Source organism: Cydia fagiglandana, chromosome 1 (assembly GCF_963556715.1).
Source record: "Cydia fagiglandana chromosome 1, ilCydFagi1.1, whole genome shotgun sequence".
Taxonomy (NCBI): domain Eukaryota; kingdom Metazoa; phylum Arthropoda; class Insecta; order Lepidoptera; family Tortricidae; genus Cydia; species Cydia fagiglandana.
The window spans coordinates 5,419,897-5,438,925 of record NC_085932.1 but is presented as its reverse complement, the minus strand read 5'-3'; the positions used below and the strand labels follow the sequence as shown (position 1 = coordinate 5,438,925).

The following is a 19,029-nucleotide window of genomic DNA, read 5'->3' as shown; positions in this document are numbered from 1 at the left end:
AATTTACTGTGCTGACCATTGCTGGCAATTAAAATTTCGTTAGAAAGTTAATAAAGGCTGAATTTTAGTTTTTTAAGTAAATTAAGATCATGGTTAAGTTAAAGAACTATGTTACTTTACCCTGTTTCAATAAAAGCCCACTTGTCGGTAACAGACTGTATACCTATTGTATAAATGTAAATATACCTTGACCGCCCAAAGCACCTCCCGCCCATTTAGATTTGCTTATCACGCTGTAATTATGCTCCATGATTACACCGGCGCGAGCTTGAGCAGCACTCGTATCTTGAGTTATAGCTGAAAAAGTATTAAGATTCTTATTATCTATCCATTATACATACCTACCTACTAAATAGGCAGAAATTTATGTCATGAATTTCTATCGCTTTATTGTACAGTGTTGAGTGAGGTACGGCTAAACCGGAAATAACTGAATCGAATTTGATGAAATCCGCTCGTACTCTGAAGCTATGGCTGTGGCTAAATGTCTCTGTCGCATAGAGCTGGGTGCGCCTCATGCTGCCCTCCAGTCGCTATTATGTGTTCCCTTGTTTGGGATGAGGTTGTTATTGTTACTCATGAAACCATGACATTAAGTAAAATTTCTGTGAGAATGAAATAGAGGGCAACTGCTAGAATACTCTCCTTCACATTCCATATTTTAATTGCTTAATTTTACAAAAAAACATGTACCTTTACAAGTAATTAAACAATATTAGTTAGTTGTACATTGTTGTTCAATACAATTTTCGTTGGTCGCCACTTGAGAGACATCTAGTATCGAGTAGCGGTACTGATAATTCCGCTACTCGATGCTAGATGTCGACTATGAAAATACTAATATTTTTGGTACCAAAACTGATGGAGTGAGCACTCTTGTCTTACTATATTTCTCTATGGTATTATTTAAGCAAAAACCTACCTGCGGAATTGCTTTGTGTTGGTGTACTGAGACTCTGAAACTGCGGAAAGAAGGCGGCTTGAGGCATTTCAAAAACATCTGAAAATATCATTTTTATATATAAATAACGTTAGAAAAAGAGAAAATGTGGCGAGTAACAAAAAACCCGTGGTAGCCTGTTCGGTAAGGGAAATTATCGCTTACAAACAACAAACACAAACAAACAAACTTTTATCCCTTTTTAACCCCCTTAGGGGTTGAATTTCCAAAATCGCTTCTTATCTCTTGTACACTTTATATATAAATCTAACCTGGTGTGCAAATTTCAAATTTCTATCTTTTGTAGTTTCGGCTCTGCGTTGATGAATCAGTCAGTTGATGTGTCGGTCAGGACACTTGCATTGCATTTATATATAAAAATATAATATAAAATATATAGATTACCCGTATTGGTTGGTAATGCAGCCTGCTGTGGTGCTTCAATAGAAACTTGTTGTAAGTTTGAGGTAGAGGCTTGTTCATTAATGTTTGGCTGAGTAGCATGCGAAATTTCCAAGATGTCAACATGCCTTTGTTCTGTAAAAAGGTACAGAGATTGGTTGTTGCGCATGCAAATTTGAACCCCATACAAACTTTCATCCCTTTTGAACCCCTTAGGGGTTGAATTTCTCAAAATCGCTTCTTATCTCTTGTACACTTTATATATAAATCTAACCTGGTGTGCAAATTTCAAATTTCTATCTTTTGTAGTTTCGGCTCTGCGTTGATGAATCTGTCCGTCGGTCAGGACACTTGCATTTATATATAAAAAATATATAGATTACCCGTATTGATTGGTAATGCAGCCTGCTGTGGTGCTTCAATAGAAACTTGTTGTAAGTTTGAGGTAGAGGCTTGTTCATTAATGTTTGGCTGAGTAGCATGCGAAATTTCCAAGTTGTCAACATGCCTTTGTTCTGTAAAAAGGTACAGAGGTTGGTTGATGCTCTAATGGACGGAATAGTTCATATGACGGAATTAGCTACGTTAACCATATTTCTGTCAGCGGTACATTGCATGTAATGGCTTCTTTTCTCTAAATATCACTATAAAAATTATGCATACTGCTTTTTAAAACACGTAACAATAGTAACCTAATCAATCAGTACAGTCAGCAGCAGAAGTTGCTAAGCGGGCGAGTGGTTTAAAATGATCTGGACGCGACTTTATAGTTAAGACAATAAGAGCATGTCAAGGTAATTTCGAATACCTCGCCCGCTTAGCAACTTCTGCTGTTGACTGTACTACAAGTACCATTGCGGCTACGTGCCAGATACAGCCTAGTCGCATTTTTTGTTTTAAGTCCGACTCACGCTTGAAGCTAAAGGTACTCCTCTTTGGGACACTTCGGGAATTCGGCCACAAAACTTTATTTTTTAACTTCCTCATTTACCGCCCAAAAGTGGCCCTTATGCCTAAAATTCATTTCTTTACGTTACACGTCCATCCGTGTTTGGGTCACTAATTTACATAATTATGTGTACCAAATTTCAACTTAATTGGTCCAGTAGTTTCCGAGAAAATAGGCTGTGACAGACGGATAGACAGACAGACGCACGAGTGATCCTATAAGTGTTCCGTTTTTTCCTTTTGAGGAACGGAACCCTAAAAACATCCTTATAAAGAGTTAGACTGGTTTTTCCGACTTACGTATAACTAATTCTGAAAGATAATCTTATAGATTCATACCAGGTAAATGCAGTGAAGGCACTGCTAATCTATTTAACCGGTGATTACGGTTTTTGTCTGCATTCTTGAAATGTTTATCACAAATGATCCTCTTCTTATGGTACTCATAATCCGAAGATTTTTCCAACTTGCCACCAACAAGTGTGACCCAAGATTTGAATTGTTCTGGATACTTGTCAGGATTTGGAAAGCGATGGGTTATTGTTCCTGAAAAAATAAATTTACTCTCCTTGTATTATGTCTGCCTGATACATGTAATGTAAGATAATGTTAAAATAAGTATGTATAACACATATTTTTATACCATGTCTGGAGTATCTAGATATGGGATTTTGAACTATACATATGCATAGATATGACAAGATTCTTATAGCTATATTTTATTGTTAATTAATAATATTTAAATGATAAGTTTTAAGAGGTATTCTAATAAGCCTACAATTTTTCATTTTTATTTGTATTAGGTATAGGTTATTTTAAGTAATTGCTATGCCCTTGCAGGGTTCATGTTTGAAACAACTTATTTGTTATTTACTACCTATATGTACAACATGAATGCAAATAAAGAACTTGAACTTGAACTTGAATGTATTAGGTACCACAATTCGTGAAAATGAACTTACCAGTGTTTTTACATCCAAAAGCACATAGTCTAGGCATTGTAGCAGATTTATCGATAGTGGCCTGCCTTATCAAAAGTTACTAGTACTTAGGTACTAGTACTTAGGTACCTACCACGAAATAAATTTACTGTAAAATAGCGTCCATATCGCACAAAATAACACAGCACACAGCGAATGCTCAACGACAAGGCGGAGCAACACAGAGATAACTCAACGCACTTTCGGGGTTTTCATAACAGGGTATGTGTTTTAATTCGGGCTATAATCTAATTTCTTCAGAACCGTAACGAAGAAAATGGCTGAACCATCACTGAAATATTTCAAATTTACCCTCTTCCAGTGACAGCAAAAAAAATTGCTTGTCTATGCTTGACATGGTCTTGGCGGATATGCAAGTGTTGCCAGCATAAAAAAACAGTATAATTAAATCAAATTTATAACAAAATTCTTATTTTTTCACAAAATTGATTGAAAATTATAATAATTACAAATATGAATTCGTACTTATTTTAATTTAAATATTAATGCCACTGAAATTATATACATTTTATAGTGACATCTGGTGAAGTAGTTTGTGTAATCGGAAGTCAACTAATTTTGTGAGAAGCAAGATATAGAAGTCGCCTGCATCTTTACTGACGTTAACTACATTTGTAGTGTCCCCCCCCTGTGTGTCGTTAAGTGTTCCCCGCCTCGTTCAAGATTTATTATCTAACCCAGTTTATTTTATACCAGTATTTAATTTTATTTTAAATACTGTAAAAGAAATTTAATTTAAATGTATATACTTGATTGTCATGTAAGATATAAATTACTTGTATATTAAGTTTCAAAAGAGTTAATGTTATATAAGTTGTGTTTGCTAATTGATACTAAAATTGTTATTCTTTGTGTACTAGTTTATCTCATGTTGTTATGGCTATTATTGTGGTTTTTTATGGTTTTTATGTAATGTTTATGAATACGACTGAAGGACTTGTATCCATGGTCATGTAATAAATTAAAAAAAAAAAAAAAACCTGTTTCGTATAGTTCGTTTTTTTTTTAACACTATAGTCCGTTTATTTTAGCATTAGAAAGAACTTCGCAGAAGTTCGCTAGTGGTTCTAAATCTGGCACTTTTAGCGGTAACAATTTGAAGTAAATTATATGTATTGACCATGCTACATTAGATAATTCAATAATTATTAACAATAAACGAGCCTGATAAAAACTGCACGCTTTCTTCTGCGGAGTTCTTTCTAATGCTAAAAAAACGAACTATAGAAATAAGGTAAACAATCTTGATGTGTCTTTTAATTGAAAAACACATTTTAAAAATAAATTACGGCAAATATGTAACAATTATGAATCTAATACGATCATTTCTAATCTTCTGCTTTCATAAGTAATAGTTTTCTATTTTTAGAAAGCGTTTTTCAATTAAAAGGCATGTCAAGATCGCTTACCTTCTTGCAAGTTTTTTCTAATGTTAAAAAAACGAACTATGGTTAACGTTCGCGAGGACTCATTTTTGGGTTCGAAATGAGTGCAGAGTGCAAGTGAGTAGAATGTTTAAATTGTTTTAAAATAATAAACGAATACGATTATGACCGTGACCGTTTCTTATTCCAATTTTGTTTGCTCTGAAATGGATCATCCATTAATTACATCACACGTTTAGGGGGAGGGAGGGGTCAAGAAAATGTGACATATTGTGACATGGGGGAGGGGGAAGACACAAACTTTGTGACGTCACTTTAACTTCATCAGTAACCGAAAATTTATTTAAATTATTTTATTCGCTGTACATAACAAGTTTTTAAAACAATAATCGTTTGTATTCGTTATATTTCTTTCCTAAGCAGTTTTGGGTTATAAAATTACTAATATTTATATCGACAAAAATATTTTGATAAAATATTAATAATACTTAGGTACAATACTTAATTCTATTTGGCGATTTCGTAGAAAAAATGTGACGTCACACTAGGGGGGAGGGGTTTGCCAAATGTGACCAAGTGTGACAAGGAGGGGGGGAGGGGTCAAAAAACCTAGAAATTGGTGTGACGTAATTAATGGATGACCCCAAATCCAAAGAGCATATAATCACTACATGTTACTATCCAGAATCCGGTCGGTTAGTCGTTCACTAACCGGTATCCGGCCGGATGTTAAAATATTGGCCGGATAGGCCGGATACCGGATAATAACCGAATATCCGGTGCATCTCTAGTCCAAATTACGTAGGTAGCTTTTATTTCATGTTTTTCGAAGCTGATATTCTTTGCTCTGGATTTTGTCGAATATGGCTCTTTTACATGTAAATGGGGAAAGGGAAAATATGTAATAAAATCAAGGTTTTATCATGAACTAGCCTTTATTATATACGTACTGTCTATTAGGCGTTGAAACTAATATCTTATATCTATGTCCACATGACGATGGTTCATTTTAAACGATGGTTTATATTTCGTGTTAGGTTTTAGGCGTTGGCGACGATCCAGTCGGTGTATCTGTTGACGCGAGTGTTGACACCGGGGAAGTCAGGGTGGGCGCACCCCATGCCCCAGGATACGATACCGACTTGGACGTCGGTGGGGTAAATTACACGGTGGACGAGAGGTCCACCGGAGTCGCCCTGGCAGGCATCCTTGCCACCATGGTACTGGATGCCAGCGCATATCATATTGTCGGTGATATCGGGCCAGTTCTGGTAGCCAGGCTGGGTTTTCAGCCAGGCGTACTGGGCGGAGCAGTAGGCTTGGCTAATAATGTTGATTTCGACATGCTGGAGCTGCTCAGGGTAGCTGCCGCCGCTCTGCGGGAAGTTAATAGTTTAATCCAACATAGTAAATCAAACAGAGGGTGGAAAGGGAATAAAACTTATTGAGCGAAGCGTTAGCGTAGAGGTTTCCGTTTTAACTCGAGCAAATAGCTATCGTATGTCCGCTACAGGCTACAGGTCGTAATGCTCAACCGATTCTCGTGAAATTATGTAACCATATTCATTGCTGAAATAGTTTTTTTGTCTATTTTGTTTTCGGAAATGTTTCCAAATGCGGAAATTGGCATAAAGGACTTAAGCACCAATAGGGTCTCAGGCGCTTAAGACCATTGAGTTCACTGTGATAACAAGGCTTTATTAATCTTAGAATAAATTTAAAACATTGTTAGCAGACGTTTATGCTTGTTAAAAATTAAAACAAGGCTTTTTTTTTATTGTCCTACTAAGCGGTATATGTCATCCTCTCTCCTCATGGTTTTACTGCACCTGAAAGATGTACATAGTTTAACTTACGGAGAGGGCGCCCCATCCGATGGTGGTGACTGGGGTGCCATCAGGGAGGTTGTAGTTGGGGCCACCAATGCTCACAACACCCACGGTGTCGCTGAAAATGGCGGGGGTGGCGAGTTGGATGATGGCGATGTCGTTGTCGAGGGTGTTGCGGTTGTAGCCGCCATGCAAGTTCAGCCGGGACACTTGGTGCTCGGTGCCGCCGCTCGACGCCAGCGAGGTGCCGAGGCGAACTCGCCACTGGTTCTCACTGTCTCCTCTACACAAAAAACGCCAATTCATAATTGGATCACAAAAAACTTATTCTTTTTTTACCTACATTACATAGCTTCTAGTTCATGAGCCCCATCCAGACTATGCGCGTGAATCGCGGGCGAAGCCGCGAACACGAGTGTGGAGTCGATCCCCCCCGGCCCGCCCCGGCTTCGCACGGGTTAACAGATTATACACCTAAACCGATGATAGGTGAAAACCTTCGAGCAACACGGAAGGGAGGCGGCATTCGCACTATTTCCCCTCTGCCTAGGTACAAGATCAACTGATCTAGCGCGGGTAATAAAACTAGTTGGGCTCGGATTTTTCACTATAGACCAAGTCCAAGCGGGCGGGGGACTTTGTTTCATGGTGTTTGTTTAGTACAATTATTTTTAAATTTTGCGTTTGCCTTTCAATTCTTAATTCTTTATTCGTTAATCACCGGTACATAAATAGGTGGTAGTGATAACTTTTTCTTTGACAAATAAGTAGATGGGTACATTGTTTTAATATTTTTGAATATATAGAGTAGAGTACCTACTCGTACCTGCCTGGTATATATGTATATCTTCTCCCTTTCAATATGTTTGGTCCTCGTATCGCGTTCGGTAGGTATGGTATTATATGGTATATCGGTTTTTATTGTTATTGGGGCTAACTTTTAAACTACATATGTAGTGGCATACAAAATACACCTATGTTGCTCCAATCTTTCATAAAAATATAGCTTGTAGTACGTATAGTTATAGTATTAAAGTAAAATGGCTGTGACATACAGACAAACGAACAGACAGATCTTGGTTACGGTACCCTAAAAAGCTAGTTGTACCTACTAGACTTTGCATCTTATCCGTGTTTAGACCTGATAAAAATATGTCTTGTAATTCATACCGCAAACAGCCTGATGGTTTTAGGCGGTACCTATCTGTAAAGCCCAGTACTTCACACTCGTACGCGAATCGCGGCGCGGAGCTGCGAACCAGTGAATGAATATTCCTTCACTGCTGCGAACTGCGATTTCGCAGATCTGTGAAATCGACTTCACACTGGATGCCCGCTCGTCCACACTCGTGCGCGAATCGCGGCGCGAAGCCACGAACGCGAGTGTGGAGTCGATTTTGTAGATCTGCGAACTTTACTTGTAAACCAGTATTGAACTTACTCGTAGCAATGCGCCGCCGAGAGGACGGACCGGGAATTGATGAGGGAGCCACCGCACCACTGCTCCCAGAATATGTTCCACAGATGGTACTGCATGTTGGCCATGTATTGGTACTCTTCTGCTGTCGTGGGAGTGCCCCCCACGATACGTTGTGGGTTTTTATGGGCCGCTGTAAACATATAGTTAAATGAATTTGAGTTTTTAACCGACTTCAAAAAAGAAGGAGGATGTCATTGCAAAAACTTCATCCTTCTTGGGAATCAGGCAGAAAGTGCTGCGTATTTAACCTTTGCTTGTTAGTAAATAAGGTGGATTGGGATAACTTAGAAAACGGGGTAATTTTGAATATAGCAGGGGTGCCCAATCTTTTTCAGTCCGTGGTGCACTTGCGATTTTAAAATTTCGGCGGCGGTGCTCTAATCTAGCTTGGCTATTTGAAATAGATAGGAAGGGAACATGGTGAGGACACTTGAGGAGGATTGCCTCACGGGGCCCCTCTCTACTACGGTGGCCCAGGGCGCCGTGGCGCGCAGTTTCGGAACCCCTGGAATATAGCAAATATCCATAAAACCCAAAGCACTTCATACTTTAGCAACACGTACATGCTGTTGCTACTGCAACGTTTAAATGACCACGGCATCGGCATCTTGCTTACTGTTGCTACAGTAGATAAAGACGGATTGGCCGGTCGAAGTATTTAGCAGTTGGTGCCAGTATAGATTGTCCTGTCAATCCCTAGAAATGTGTCAAATTCTTGTTTTTTTTAATGGGATTTTGCCAGCCTTTGAAGCCAAATCTCATAGAACTAAACTTGAGAAAGGGGCAAGCTATGATGGCGCCATATATGCAAACTTTTGACAGTTACCGAACCCCATTACCCCGCCACACATTAACATTTCTGTCATTTCTATTACAGGCTTTTTCAGGCATTTTTGAATTTCGATCGCTCGCTTTAGTCACACGAAAATCGGTGAAAAAAGTGCGAAATCCTGATTTTTAACACGCTTTTATTAGGTCGACCTGTATATACAGGGTGAAATTTAAATCACTGGCCATATTCATTCCCGGCACTAGGTTACACTTAAGGAATCTATTTAGCGAAAAAAAAGAGTACACTTTTTTTTAATTTTCATTTTTCAATTTTTAAATATTTTCCACGAGTCGTGGTCACCCTATTACCACAAATGTAAACAAACCTAATAGTAGGTTTTAACAACAACATCAGCAAAACCCTTATCTGACCTTCACTAAACCTTATAATCGTTGCAATAGGGTCCACCCAGTTAGTGTTGGCGATGGTAGGCAGGTTTATCAATTTCGAGGGTAGTCTAAACTAAACCATTCCGCGCTAGCGGTAAACATAACGGTAAGCATAAATGATTAGTCACTCGTCACTCGCCAACCTTAAAATAATAATCGCGCGCGTACTAAGGTTAAAAAAAATGTTTTCGAACCGGGAATATTACGAAGTGGTACGGTGTTATTTATTAAGTGGTGAGTGTTTACGTGGTGCACAAAGATTAATACGAAATGGAATCCGTTCCACGCCTTCGCAGACAAGGATTGAATCCAAGAGTACCATCTCGTGGGACTTTCGTTAATTGCGTCGATTTTTAATCAAATGTACGTAAGTTGATTCAATTTTTTAAATACGCCTGAATGCAAAGATTCCTGACCTAGTTTTTACTCATTGTTTTCAAGCCACGGACGTTTTGTTAATAATCATTAGTCAGAAATAACATTTTAGATTAAAAATGGGTTGCCTTTGCATTTTGACGGTTCTAAGCCCGTTAATATGAAAGGAAAAATTAGCAACTTATGTAGGTAATCTCGCTGCAATAGGGTTCATAATTGGTGACGCGATTGCAAACAGCGGGAGGGGCGGGGTGTCAATGACCTTAACTGATAAGAGAGAAGCGGGTGTAGTGGGTAGTTGTCGGTTCACCATAACGTACGAGGTTTTTAGGACAACTTGATGATGAGTTATTTCGAAAAAAATGTACTGAGCGGTAAAGAAAAAACACGTGTTTAATATTTTTTCGAGTTCTTTCGGTTGTTTCAATTTGGCCAGTGAATTAAATTTCACCCTGTATGCACAAAAGAGATAGGTACAGAAATCAATCTACATACAAAGCGCGCTCGAGCAACGCACACATAGACACTGCTCACGGACACGATATCTCGGACCAGTTGGGACCAGTGCGAGCGCGAGTGCCATCCGCTTGAGACACGCGTCTGTGAACTTTTTTGTGCAATAATGGAGAAACAAAACAAAAAGTTATTATAACTGTACAGTGGACGGTTGTTTAAATTCATCATTAACCGGTGAATTGTCGTTTTTTAAGCTACCAGTGGTTTCAGAGAGAATGCGTATGCGAATTTATTACATTGTACATGAGAATGCGAATTTATTACACTTTAAAATATAATAATCGTGCATTTCGCCTATCTCGAAATCATCGCAAGATATTTTCTGTGGCAAATTTGTAATATAACAATGACATTTAAAATTAAAATAGCTATTTGAGTTATTAATGTTATTATTAATTTATATTTCGATTCTTCCCGTTTCATCCTCAACAATAAATCAAACAACTAGATACCAGATACGATACGATAGATACGAGTGCCACTACCACGATAGTTTTTTGTGCATAAGTCATGCATAGTTCGCAACAATCGCAACCCTCTAGGGCGACCGCCGAGCGTAGGTATGAAAAGTAAAGTACATACATGTGATTGACTTCTGTACTTATCTGTTTTGTGCTGTATGTAACTAACTATGTACCTAATGGAATCTAAGGTAACTAATTTAACCATCTTCCAAGGATCGTAGCGTCATGAAAATTGGCAGCTGTATGTAGTTCTGATAACAATACAATATTATGGTACTGTCGAACTGATCTGATGATGGAGACAGGAGGTGGCCATAGGAACTCTCGACCTGTATGTAACTAACTACCCATATAACCATTCCAGTCGCAGAATCATCAAAGTGGTAACTAAATGTCAGATGTGTCGTAACAGAGTCCACACAATGTGTCTAGAATTGTTTCGAAACAAAGTGTCGTCGCCGTGTCTACACTTTTCCGTAACAAGGTGTCGACACTTTTGTGTGCACTTTGCGTGCGGTTTGCGACTAAATCTGACAGCAAATTTGTGACAGCAAATGTCAATATAAAATACCTCTTGAAAACCAAAGTTTGTCAAACTACTATTAGTGTCTCGTGTACTCGTAATTCTAGTAATCATGGGCGTAAGTCATCATGGGCGATGCGAATGATAAAAATCGACCAAAACCATATAAACACCCAACACCCGTCAACCTTTTACAGAAAAGTTTTTAAAGAAATGCAATACGCTACTAGGTCAGGCAACGAATGCTCAATAAAGTTGTAGAGGGAAATGCTCGGAACACAATTTTTGGCTCCTTAACTTGGTTTGGACAAGTTAGGAGGTGAACATATCAAAAGTCCTCGGCCGTAGCCTTTGAGCGGGGGGCAGAGAGGGGGCTTTGAACTTTGAAGGTCCCATTTTCCAGTTTTTCGATTATATCTCGGAAACTATGCATCGTAGCGACATGGCCACTTATAGAAAATGAAAGTTAATTTAATTTGTTACAAGTTTATTTAGTCAATTTTTTCCATATATTGAATAGTTTTTGAGATATCCGCTCTTGAAACTTTATTTAGGGCTCTCAATTTTATCTTAATCTCTACATCAGTGAAGGTGCTAGGCCGTGTTCCACAAAATTTTAAAACAATTTTTTTAGGGTTCCGTACCTCAAAAGGAAAAAATGGAACCCTTATAGGATCACTCGTGCGTCTGTATGTCTGTCCGTCTGTCACAGCCTATTTTCTCGGAAACTACTGGACCAATTAAGTTGAAATTTGGTACATATATGTAAACTAGGGACCCAAAGACGGACATATAACGTAAACAAATTGATTTTATACCCAAAAAATGACCATTGCCCCCCCCCCCCCCCCACCCCGTTATCTCCGAAACTACTAGGTCATAAATTTTGAAAAAAATCACAAAATAGTCCTTTACCTATCACGATTATTAAGATGACAGGAAAACATATTAGAAATGTGCAGCCAAGCGCGAGGCGGACTTAATGAACGGAACCCTTAATACGCGAGTCCGGCTCGCACTTGGCCGGTATTTTTTAAACTCCTCTTGACGCTTAACCGCTGAACCGATTTCGTTGAAATTTGGTATAGAAATAGTTTGCGTCCCGGAACAGGACATAGGATAGATCTTATAACCAAAATCATCTTTTGAAGGTGTGAAAAGTGGCGTGAAAATTTGTACGGACAATCAATAACCGCTGAACCGATTTATATGATGGGATGGTCTACAATTCTACATCTTTGATTTAGTTGAAAATGATAAAAAACATGACTTCAAACCTAAACTTAAACAGTAAGTATTAACTTCAAGAATTCAATTCTGAATTCCCCCCTGCACCACATTTCACACCTTTAAAGGATGATTTTTGAGATAACTTATTATGTCCTGTCTCGGGACTCAAAATATATGTGTACCTTTAAATTAAAACTGTTCAGCAGTTTAAGCATGAAGAGGAGTTTAAAAGAAAGTATTTTAATAAGTTTATATGTTTTTACTTCGGAATGGTGTCAATGTGATACCATAACTAAATTTGGTACTGTGAATTTATACGAAAACGATACCAAACATGGCCTCGTAGCTTTACTGATGTAGAAGTCAAGATAAAATTGAGAGCCCTAAATTCTTATTACTTGGCCTAACTTGTGTAAAAGGAAAAGGAAAAATAAAAGTCTTCGGCAGGAATATAAGACACAAATATAATTTTTAGAGTTACTATTTCAACCATCAAACATAAACATACCTTGATTATATTATTCTAGTGAGATACGCATATATAAACAAAAACATTAACAAAATTACAAGGTCGAAATGTCACGGAGCTTATGTGAGTTATATGTGAAAAATAAAAACTTTTATGACAAGAAAATCTGGACACAATTTTATTTAAGAATCATCCAATTGCGTCGAGGAATCATCAGTATTTTTGCTTGTTTCATTACCTCCTTGCTTCTTTTTTTGTCCTTTGTATTCTGTAGCAATTGGTTAGATCTGAAAATAAAGATAACTTGCGTCGTCACGGATGTCGATTTATAGGTTTTATAGTGCAGAATTCGAAAATGATGACCATTTTATAATCCAAGATGGCGGCTACGCATGTTGTCATAAAAGTCGTCATGAATATTGTTTTATAGGTTTTAGGACGTGGCAGGTCCAACAATAGGGTATATTACTGCAATGTTCTGCCGCCAGAGTGCAGCACTACCGACTCAGTAAATTCATAGACTAACTTATACATACTGTGCCTTAAACTGTTTTTTGACAAGTTTTCAAAGACAATAAAATATGACATTGATGCATCAAGGCGGTTTGTTAACAAGTGCCTACCGGTAAACGCGAAAATCGAAAGTTAGTTATCCGCCTCTTTATCGCTCGAATATGCGAGAGTGATAGAGAGGCAGAAACCGAACCCTCGATTGTCGTGTTTCACGATAGGCGATATGTGAGTGACGAAGTGACGCATGTTTGTTTACTGTATGTGTACTACTAGTGCCACCTACGCAGAGCTTTGCCTAATATTCCCTATTGTCTACATCACTGTAATTGAAGTCACAGGCCTCCATGGGCTACGGTAATCGCTTACCATCAGACGGGCGGTGTGGTTGTTTGCCACCAACATGTTAGTTAAAAAAAAACTCCACTATATCGCCAGTTAATACCTAAGTACTTATTTTGCGAAGCTAATGACATTTGTCACAAGAAATACGACAATTGTCACGAAATTCCGACACAGAACTCAAGAATTACCGAAAGTTCTTTGAAATCTTGTGACAATTTCCATCATTATCATCATAAACATCGCAAAAGAAGTACCTGTTTTTGCCGATATAATAAAGTTTTTAAAAATAATACAATGATGGTGACAAACAGGAATACGGCCCGCCCGATGGTAAGCGATAACCGTAGCCCATGGATGCCTGTGACGTCAGCAACAATGAGACTTGTCGAAATGTCGCACCTGTCACGTTACGTCACATTGTCACGCCAGGGAGTACATCTGAAAATTGTGTGTTCCCATTTGTCCCCATCCCGATAAGGTGGGAAAAAATGGGAAATATTTACATGCAAATCCTATTCCATCTGTTCCCTACGGAGATAAATGGGAATACATCCGAAAATTGTGTGTTCCCATTTGTCCCCACCCCGATAAGGTGAAAAAAATGGGAAATATTTACATGCAAATCCTATTCCATCTGTTCCCTGCGAGGATAAATGGGATTACATCCGAAAATTGTGTGTTCCCATTTGTCCCCACCCCGATAAGGTGGGAAAAAATGGGAAATATTTACATGCAAATACTATTCCATCTGTTCCCTGCGGGGATAAATGGGATTACATCTGAAAATTGTGTGTTCCCATTTGTCCCCACCCCGAAAAGGTGGGAAAATTGGGAAATATTTACATGCAAATCCTATTCCATCTGTTCCCTACGGGGATAAATGGGAATACATCTGAAAATTGTGTGTTCCCATTTGTCCCCACCCCGATAAGGTGGAAAAAATGGGAAATATTTACATGCAAATCTTATTCCATCTGTTCCCTACGGGGATAAATGGGAATACATCTGAAAATTGTGTGTTCCCATTTGTCCCCACCCCGATAAGGTGGAAAAAATGGGAAATATTTACATGCAAATCTTATTCCATCTGTTCCCTGCGAGGATAAATGATAAATGGGATTACATCCGAAAATTGTGTGTTCCCATTTGTCCCCAGCCCGATAAGGGGGGAAAAAATGGGAAATATTTACTTTCAAATCCTATTCCATCTGTTCCCTGCGGGAATAAATGGGAATACATCCAAAAATTGTGTGTTCCCATTTGTCCCCGCCCCGAAAAGGTGGGAAATATTTACATGCAAATCCTATTCGATTTACGTACAAAAATGTCCCCCTGTCAACTTTCAATCGAGATTTAATCGATAATTTATTCGATTAATATTCAGATTAATGCAATTTCAATCTATGTTAGGTCGACTAAATTAATCGCGATTAAAATATGAGGATTAACTTTTTTTTATTCCACGGCATGGCTCTTACATTTTGAGAATATCTGAAAACGAATGAACACAAGGAGCCATTTTGCAAATCCAGTAACTTTGTTATTACTTTTGACAGCGCGTGTCATGTGTCAACACAGAGTCGACACAAAGTCGAAACATTGCGACTACTTTGTGACTGCAATATTTCTCAGCCTTAAACCATATTTATACATCATAATTAACAAGTTTCGTAGTATGTAAAGCGTTATTTCTGTTATTTAAGTATAGTATACGCATCGAAGTACTAAAAATGCATCAAATAATATAGTTATGAACACAGGCACTGAGAAGTAAACAATTTCATTTCCGGCTATACTAAAACAATGTGGTGGCGCGTTGATTATATTACACTTAGTTTATCAAATCACTCGAGCAGTTTAATTCCCCATAATAATTTAAGTCCTATTGTAATATAAATGCAAACAATATATAATTACGTCTTGTAATCCGTTTTAGAGATGGCGTATTAATGTCACTTATTTTTATTTAAGCATTTTTCCATCTGACAGATTCCATTTGACAGGAACAAAATGAACGAATGAACGAATGATTTTGGCATAAAGTAGTCGCAAACCCGAAACAATGTGTGCACACGGCGACCACACTTTATGTCACTTTGTGTCATGTGTCGACCCTTCCCCATTTCTGGTAACTGTGTCGACACGGCGACGACTCTGCGACTGGAATTGTGACCGAAACAGACGGTGTCGACACAAGATGTGTCAACACCGCGTCGTAACGGCGACTAGAAATGGTTGTATGGGTATGTAATGGAATCTAAGGTAACTAATTTAACCATCTTCCAAGGATCGTAGCGTCATGAAAATTGGCAGCTGTAGGTATGTAGTTCTGATGACAATACAATAATATGGTACTGTCGAACTGATCTGATGATGGAGATAGGAGGTGGCCATAGGAAATCTGTGATGAAACAACGCAACCTAATTGTGTTAGGGGTTTTTAGACTTGTCTCGATGAGTATTCGTTGTCTGTCGTAAGACAAGTACAGTCAGCGATAAAAGCTTATACCAAAAATTAAATTTTTGCCAAAAACTTATTGAAATATGAACTATAAAAATTTGGAATCTAGTGGTATAGATGGACCACTCGTTTTCAATTCTATTAGTAGAATTTAAATGCCTTAGCTAAGTAGTGGAGATATTGTGGAACGAAATACACGAAATCGAGCGGTCGTAATTCAAAAATTGGCTCCTAGCCCGAAACCCGAACGAGAACTGTTAGCCCCCATTCGCACGACAGCTTTTACAACGCGCGTTAAAAAAGCGCTTGAATCTGTCCCCACTCTAAATTCGATTTAACGACCAAGGCTTAAAGTCGAAAATCCAACAACGCTTGATAAAAAGCGCTACCGCTGTCGTGTGAATAACTAAATACACATGTATCCATTTGTGTCATTCAAGTGCTTTTTTAACGCGCGTTGAAAAAGCTGTCGTGCGTATGGGGTATGGGGGCTTAGTGTGAGGACTTTTGCGATTAACTCAAAAGCCCCCGCCACACTCGTTCGTGGCTTCGCGCCGCGATTCGCGCACAGTGTGGAGCGGGCTACAGGGAGTGATATCTTCCGGCGGACTGTGGACTAGGTAATCAGCTCTGCACAGACTTGTATGACAAAGCGTGGAAATGAGATCATCAATTCTATGAAAATATGACGTTATTAATTAATGACACTACATACAATACTTTGTTTTGTCAGTCGGTGCAGTTAAATAGCTTAACGGATTCTAAGAGTCCTTAACAGTAATAAGTAGGTACCATATTTAAATGATTGGGCAATAAAAAAGAAACATTTCAAAATACGATTGGGTAAACCATTCAAAATAGTACAGTCAGCATCAAAATAGATATTGACGGCCAAAGTGACCAAATCTATCGTTCGTAAGTTCGTAACACAACTTTGACACCATAGAAATAAGGATGTGTTCCGATATATTTGACCACTTTGGTCGTCATTGTCCATTTACTTACCTAACTTTAGTTACATTGAAAACAATAATTAAACAAACATTTACCTTACTAAATTTAATAATTAAAACAGAGATTAAATAACCAAATAAATAAATTATAAGTCTAACCCTAAATTAGCCTGAGGCATTGAAAACACCCATTCCCACATAACAAAAACTACCAAATTCAGGATCTACCTCTTGGCCGTCTTAAAGGGGCATTAAATATTATTTTCACCACACCAGCTCGGAAAGCCTTACTTTTGCACTTCGAAAACTGATGGGAACTAATACCTAACGCTCAGATGCCCTAGTATGTTTCAGGGCCCTCTCAATATTCGCTCGCGACCCACCAATGGGTCGCGACCCATAGTTTGGGAAATGCTGACATAATCTATTCGAAAGTTAGTTAAAAACTAGTTTAAAAAAATGCACACATTCATTTGGTTACCGGTTAGCCGATTACTGACTGCATGGGTACTAGGGCATGCAATATCAGTCTCGGGAAAGGTTTCAAATTTCCCGGGTTTGGGTCAGGACCAGTTCCGAGAAATCCCGGGAATTCGGGAAATTTCGGGAAAATTAAAAAAGTTAACATTTTGATTGAATTGATTATAACAAAATGATTAATTAATATTTATATTAGTTTTTAAACTAAATCATACTTAACGGTTTTTATTTCGACTAAAATATACCTATCTATAATGTCAATAGTCAAATTCAGACGTTTTCTAAGATTCAACTAACTAACGAACTAATACGGCTCAGCAACCCAAAAAGGGTTTTGGCCTCCGAAACGAAAGCACGCCACTTTTCCCGATTCTGCGCCGTTTCCTGCCAATTATCGGCTTAAAGCTGACACAGATCTGCTTCCACACTGTCTCCCCAGTGGTACTTGGGCCGACCTACCGGGCGGCCACCAGTCGGTCTTCCCAGGTATGCCCACTTGGTAGCCCGATCCTCTCCCATTCTTAATAGGTGACCGAACCAGCGAAGTCTGTGGGATTTCGTTTCGCCGATGATATTGGGTCCGGCCACCAACTCCTCGATTTCGGCGTTCTCCCGTATCTTCCACGTGCCGTTGTCTCTTTTGATAGGTCCCAGGATCTTACGAAAGGTCTTTCTTTCCACTACCATGAGCTGACTTTCCTCTTTTTGTGTTAGTGTTCAAGTCTCGCACCCGTACATAAGGATTGGTCGGATAACGGTCTTATATATCCTTAACTTAGTATTTCTGCTGAGAAGCCTGGACATCAACACTTTATGGAGGGCTGCGCTGCATCGCATGGCGTTTTAGATGCGAATATTGATCTCCTCCTACCCCCAACATGGAGACTTCCGCGCTGAACTCGTGTATTTTTGTAGAGCTTCATGTATTCAGTTTTTGACCGGTTAATCCTGTGACCTATCCTAGGGGCCTCTCGCTCCAAGACACTGGCTGCCTGTACTACTTCATCGCGGCTTTCCCCTAATAAAGCCAGGTCGTCCGCGTACCCTATCACTTTGTGCTTGCCGCTCAATTCCAGCCTTATGTCCAACGTTAACACTGTTCGGACAACATTTTCAAGGGCTAAGTAGAAGAGCACGAGTGATAAGGCATCTTCCTGCTTTAGACCGGTCATCACCTTGAATTCCTCGGTCAGCTTACCGCCTACCATGACACGCATCCTACTCTCTTTTGTTGCTGTACTACTAGTTTTCTAGGGATATTAAAATTTACAAGAATGGCATACGGAGCGTCCCTATCTATGCTGTCATAGGCCTTAGTGAAGTCCACAAACAAAGAGTGAACGCTTTGGGCGTACTCTCCCACTTCTTCTTCATAATCTCTTTGAGCAAGAAAATCTGGTCCGTCGTGCTGCGGTTTCTGCGGAAACCACATTGGTAATCCCCAAGGATTCTTTCAGAATATGGTTCCAGCCTCTTGAGCAGTACGTTGGACAAAAC

The 19,029-nt window shown here is 38.9% G+C and overlaps 1 protein-coding gene across 1 annotated transcript; it reads right to left on the bottom strand.

Annotated features, from left to right (window-relative positions):
* Positions 1-5,679: 5,679 nt before the first annotated feature.
* LOC134671599 (trypsin, alkaline C-like) lies at positions 5,680-18,740 on the bottom strand. Its single transcript, XM_063529461.1, has 4 exons — positions 18,488-18,740; positions 7,947-8,115; positions 6,533-6,788; positions 5,680-6,052 (listed from the first exon to the last, which is right to left on the bottom strand). The coding sequence occupies exons 1-4, from the start codon at positions 18,738-18,740 to the stop codon at positions 5,717-5,719; spliced, it is 1,014 nt and encodes a 337-aa protein (XP_063385531.1). The 3' UTR covers positions 5,680-5,716.
* Between the last annotated feature and the right edge of the window lie 289 nt (positions 18,741-19,029).

Excerpts from the sequence above, each read along its gene's own strand:
- LOC134671599 (XM_063529461.1), bottom strand. The coding sequence starts at position 18,740 with ATGGTAGGCGGTAAGCTGACCGAGGAATTCAAGGTGATGACCGGTCTA. Across the intron at positions 8,116-18,487 it reads GCGAGAGGCCCCTAGGATAG|CGGCCCATAAAAACCCACAA; the intron begins GTCACAGGATTA and ends ATATGTTTACAG. Across the intron at positions 6,789-7,946 it reads TCGGCGGCGCATTGCTACGA|AGGAGACAGTGAGAACCAGT; the intron begins GTAAGTTCAATA and ends TTTTTTGTGTAG.